The following is a 6,218-nucleotide window of genomic DNA, read 5'->3' as shown; positions in this document are numbered from 1 at the left end:
GTTGTTAAAATCGAGATTTTACTTAGGATCGGAAGGAAAGTGAAACATCGTAACTCAAGAATCGTAACTCGGATCGTAAGATCTTACATTCCTAGTTCCTACTCAAGTTATTAAAAATATAATACCAAATTTTAAATAAAAAATATATATAAAAAAAAGTTTGACAACTCCTAAAAGAATTAGAAAGTTCATAAATCACAAGACTTAATAACTAAAAACATAACAATTATAAATTCATATAAATCTTGTATTCTAGTCATTTAGGAGAGCATAAATTTCTTTTTGACAACCATCATCCATGTTATCTTCATTCTCATTAATGGCATTAACATCTCCCACCATTCCAACTCCAATTAATTCATCCTCTTCAACAGGAGGAACATCCAAATCATCCACAAGTGCATCACCACCACCACTAGTTCCAATATCTTGTCCAACTTCAGGTATGTCTTCATTCAAGGAATTCAAATATGAAATTTGATCATTTTCCTCCACAATCCAATCATCATCGGAAGAAAGGTCTTCAATACCATAGTTCTTTTCTTTTCTAACTCGCTTCTTGTTCAATTTAGAATTTGCCATGACATAAACTACATCATTCATGGTCTTTTGCAACAAACCATTCCTTTTCTTGGTATGGACCTAAATGAAAAATCAATTATCATATAATAGGAAAAAAGAAATGAAATACATTATATATATACATATATACCATTTTAAATTAGAATTTTTACCCTTTCAAAGACACTCCAATTGCGCTCACAGCCGGATGAACTACATGTTAAACTCAAAACCTGAATTGCAAATTGTTGCAATTCTGGATGTTTATCTCCATAAGATTCCCACCAATCTGCTGGACTTTTGGTATTAAGAGCACGTTGAGCTATAGGATGACCAAAAAGGTTAAGTAGGAAGTAGTAAAATGAGTCAAGCCAGGTCTTTGCTAATTGACTAGAACTCCATTCTTCAGATGTAAACATTCTAGTTAATGGACTCTTATTCTCATTCAAGCATCCCAAGGTTAAGTAGGAAGTAGTAAAATGAGTCAAGCCAGGTCTAATCAAGTCACCCCTCTTAGTAAATTTATGCAATAAAGCAATAAGACTTGTTCTACCATAGATGTATGATGTGATCCTTCTACCACTTGCAATTGTTTCACCATGAAGTGGTATCTTTTTCTCAAAAATCTTCAAGCATTAAGTCAATGCATTGAGCTGCACAAGGTGTCCAATACAACTTAGTCCTTTTCTTCATCAACATTTCCCCAGCTGCCTTGTAATTTGCTGCATTATCTGTGACAATATGAACAACATTTTCTTCCCCAACCTCTTCAACTACATCATCTAACATCTTGAAAATTTTGTCAGCTGTCTTGCATATCTTGGATGCATCAATAGACTTCAAAAAAATTGTTCCAAGTGGACTATTTACTAAAAAATTTAATATAGTCCTCCTCCTCCTATCTGTCCATCCATCTGTCCTTATTGTGCATCCAAATTTTTTCCAATAATTTTTATGATCATTTAAAGAAAGATTGGTCATTTCGACATGATACTTTAAGTATTTTACCCTAATCTCATGGTAGGATGGTGGGTCAAATCCTGGACCGTATCGAGCAATTGGTTCAAACATTTTCTTATATGCTTCACTATTGGTTGCATTAAAAGGGATAACATTCAAATAAAAAAATAGAGCAATGTCCTGACATGCTTCCTTTCTCAAATCCTTCTTAAAGATCTTGTTGATTGTCATTTGAGAGCTAACTTTTCTCTTGAAAAGATTTTGATTACCAATATCACCACCTTCTAATTGAGCAGCAAAATTACTACCTATTCCTTCAATGTCACCGGATTTTTTTAGGAGATTTTGTTGCAATGATGAAACAATACCCAACATTTCTTTTTTAACATCTTCAGGAACCGATCTACATGCACCAACATCTTTGGATGTTCCTGCTAAATGATGTTTCAAACGATAAACCCCTCCTGTAAATGTGTTTTCACAAAATTTGCACCTGACTTTTCTTGCATCCCATCAACAGAAACACCATATTTCCATGCCACATTAGTTTTCATTCCAGCGGCATTTTTATGCAATTTTCGTGGTGGTTCATTTCCTTGAGTTCCTTCTCCTCATGCCATTTTTTCTTCAATAGTTTCAAACAAACATTAATAAAAATAAGAAATTAAATGAGAAAAAATTAGTGAACGAAGAAAACAATTTAAAAAAGGAATTAGTTGAATTAATATAAAAGAAAGGTTAAATTATTCAATTTTATTGATTTGATATTAAATTAAAAAAATTATATTTATTTAGGATTTAACATCAAAAAAAAATTTATTGAAATACTATATTTATTTAGGATTGAATTTAAAAAAATTAACATATTTCACTATTTTTTAAAATTCTTAAAAAAATTATATAATGCTTAATTAATATTTAATAAAGAAAAAATAACAATACTTCAAAAGTAATACATTAGTTATTTAAAAAAGAAAAATTATTAATTTGTAAATCTTAGAAATATATTTATAAAGCAAAAAGTTAAAGAAAAAATTATGTAAAAAAAATTAAATAAATTATTATGGTGAGAATGGAGACATTCATATTTTTAAATGTTTGAAACTTAAAATTAAAAGAAAAGAAAGAAATTAAAATATGTTTAAAACTTAAAAGTTAAAAAAGAAAAAATACAACAGGTGGTTTATAAAACTGTAGATGTAAAAAAGATAAAAGAAGATATAATTATATACTTAAATCATAAAAGAAAAAAGAAAAAGAAATAATATAATAAATAAAAGAAGGGTCAGAGATACTAAATTTTGGACTTAAAAAAAATAAAAAAAATAACGATGTTCATAATTCAATTTTTCAGAAATCGAATTTTGAGCTATGAACAGTAAACAGATCTAATTCTGTAAATAATTTTGTACAGGTGTTATTTTGATATTTTTTTTTATAAAAATAATATTATAGTAAAAAAATCGACTAACCACACAGATCAAACCATTGCAAGAATTGACCGTCTAGTACGTGTTATCAGAACTAAAATGGATGACGACTGATGAAAAGTAAAGAAAAGAATGAAGCAAGCGTGAGAAACCATACAACCGATATCATAGAGTTCCATGCCTTGCAAACATCCCTGAATCGGGTTAGAGTTTTTACTGGAGTACAGGACAAGATTTCTAGAACGAGATGCTCAGGGATGAATGACATCTTCCGCAGAGATACTGATTAAGCAGCTTTGGTTAGGCAAATATACTCAGAACTAGTTGGCACCAAAGATACTGAAGAAATGATGCTCGCTGTTGATCAGGTAGTGAAAAGAACGGACTATTTTGGCTTAATATGTAACTAAATTTTGTATAAGATTTAATTATAATTGATTGATTTAATAAAAATAAAATAATTGATACCTTGTTACTGTAATTATATATTTTTAAGAATCTCATTGTCCCTTTAAAACCAATCAGAAATACAACTTAATTGATTTAAGTTTGATATTCTTAGATTATGTCAATAAGAGACTATGTAACATCTCAGTTTTCAAAAAAAAAATTATTATTATTATTATTATTATATGGTATTTGGTCATAATTATTTTAATAATTATAAAAGAATATTATTTTATACGTTTTAAATAATTATTATTTTGGACAATTATTTTGTACGTATTACATAAATATTTTTATTAGCTTTTTTAAATAAATATTTATATATTTTAAGAGAAAGTCGATTTTATATGATATTTTGTTATTGAAATTATATTATTATATTTTAAAACCCTATCTGCCTCATTAGCGTTTTGAAGGGTTAAGAAAAAAAAGAGGAAAAACAAAGAGCTCCAAGGAAGAGTAGTCAGAAACGATATTAGATCATACTAAGATCATTCGTCTTCTGCTCATCCAGGTAAGGGGGGAGTGAGAAATCTCGCTTTGGGTATGGGAATGTATGTTGGGTAGTGGGATTGACTCCAATCTTGTGTTTGTTGTATGTTTCTTTACGAGGAGTTTTTCCCAATTATATTTGTTTCTTTCTATTTGCTCTTTTTATATGTAAATAAATATATGATTTGAGATCTTTATGGGTTCCTATGGAAAATCTAAGGGAATGTATTGATGATTGTAAGAAGAGATTGTTTGAAGAGGTAATTGTATGAGTAAATTATATTATTTTAAATATTTTTATATGAATTAGAGTACTCTGTGGGTTCTTACGCGAAACCCTATAAAAAACGGGCAAAATATGAATATTTTATATTTTGCCTTCTGATTGCTTTGTTATGTTCCTTGTTGGATGTGATGCATGACTATGTGGTTAATTTTGAAAATGAATATGTTTTTATATGACTTAGAGTGCTATGTGGGTTTCTACGAGAAACCTAAGAGAAAACGGACAAAATATGAATATTTTCTGTTTTGCCTTCTGATTGCTTTGTTGTGTTCCTTGTTGGATGTGATGCATGAGTATGATGTATCACATCCAATACAGTAGTTAATAATTAAGTATGGCTAGGAAACCATAGGAAAAAATCATGAATCACAACACAACTTCAAAAATAATATAACAAAACATAAATAAGAAGCTACGAAACTACAAAACAAATTCCATAACTTGTTCAAATATCCGCACATAATACTGAATTTTAGAACGAAAAAATATTCTCCTCCACTACATATTAGCATTGGTAGTAAATATTCCTATTACAAGATGTGTGACAATTAATGAGACATAAATTTTAAAACCATACTTAATTTTAATTCTACCTGACTCCTTTCTTAAAATTAATCCATTGGACTAGGTCAACCCAACCCATTTTCTTTCTCTTCTAACCTACTTTTTTTTCTCTTCAAAATAATTAAATAAAATAAATACATGTATATTATAAAATATTTTTCTTCTATAATAATAATATATTTCTGACCCAAAATATAATAATATAATTTCAATAACAAAATATCATATAAAATCGACTTTCTATTAAAACATATAAATATTTATTTAAAAAAGATAATAAAAATATTTATTTAATACGTACAAAATAATTGTCCAAAACAATAATTATTTAAAACGTATAAAATAATATTCTTTTATAATTATTATATTTTGGGTCAGAAATATATTATTATTATAGAAGAAAAATATTTACTAATATACATGTATTTATTTTATTTAATTATTTTGAAGAAAAAAAAAGTAGGTTAGAAGAGAAAGAAAATGGGTTGGGTTGACCTAGTCCAATGGATTAATTTTAAGAAAGGAGTCATGTAGCATTAACCCTATCTGCCTCATTTGCGTTCTAAAGGGTTAAGAAAAAAAAGAGGAAAACGAAAGAGCTCCAAGGAAGAGTAGTCAGGAACGATCTTAGATCATACTAAGATCATTCGTCTTCTGCTCATCCAGGTAAGGGGGAGTGAGAAATCTCGCTTTGGGTATGGGAATGTATGTTGGGTAGTGGGATTGACCCCAATCCTGTGTTTGTTGTATGTTTCTTTACGAAGGGTTTTTCTCAATTATATTTGTTTCTTTCTATTTGCTCTTTTTATATATAAATAAATATATGATTTGAGATCTCTATGGGTTCCTATGGAAAATCTAAGGGAATGTATTGATGATTGTAAGAAGAGATTGTTTGAAGAGGTAATTGTATGAGTAAGTTATATTATTTTAAATATTTTTATATGAATTAGAGTACTCTGTGAGTTCTTACGGGAAACCTTATGAAAAAATGGGCAAAATATGAATATTTTATATTTTGCCTTCTGATTGCTTTGTTATGTTCCTTGTTGGATGTGATGCATGACTATGTGGTTAATTTTGAAAATGAATATGTTTTTATATGACTTAGAGTGCTATGTGGGTTCCTACGAGAAACCTATGAGAAAACGGGCAAAATATGAATATTTTCTGTTTTGCCTTCTGATTGCTTTGTTGTATTCCTTGTTGGATGTGATGCATGAGTATGATGTATCACATCCAATACAGTAGTTAATAATTAAGTATGGCTAGGAAATCATAAGAAAAAATCATGAATCACAACACAACTTCAAAAATAATATAACAAAGCATAAATAAGAAGCTACGAAACTACAAAACAAATTCCATAACTTGTTCAAATATCCGCACATAATACTGAATTTTAGAACAAAAAAATATTCTCCTCCACTACATATTAGCATCGGTAGTAAATATTCCTATTACAAGATGTGTGACAA

At 28.6% G+C, this 6,218-nt stretch overlaps 1 protein-coding gene across 1 annotated transcript; it reads right to left on the bottom strand.

The window, feature by feature from the left end:
* Nucleotides 1-252: 252 nt before the first annotated feature.
* On the bottom strand, nucleotides 253-2,075 carry LOC109796310 (uncharacterized). The gene is made up of 4 exons (XM_083076267.1): nucleotides 2,015-2,075; nucleotides 1,273-1,952; nucleotides 735-1,187; nucleotides 253-642 (listed from the first exon to the last, which is right to left on the bottom strand). Exons 1-4 carry the CDS (start codon nucleotides 2,073-2,075, stop codon nucleotides 253-255), a joined length of 1,584 nt encoding a protein of 527 aa, XP_082932393.1.
* Nucleotides 2,076-6,218: the final 4,143 nt, after the last annotated feature.

Source organism: Cajanus cajan, chromosome 6 (genome assembly GCF_000230855.2).
Source record: "Cajanus cajan strain Asha chromosome 6, NIPB_CcT2T_4, whole genome shotgun sequence".
NCBI lineage: Eukaryota > Viridiplantae > Streptophyta > Magnoliopsida > Fabales > Fabaceae > Cajanus > Cajanus cajan.
The sequence above is the reverse complement of the archived record's forward strand: the minus strand, read 5'-3'. Positions and strand labels throughout refer to the sequence as shown.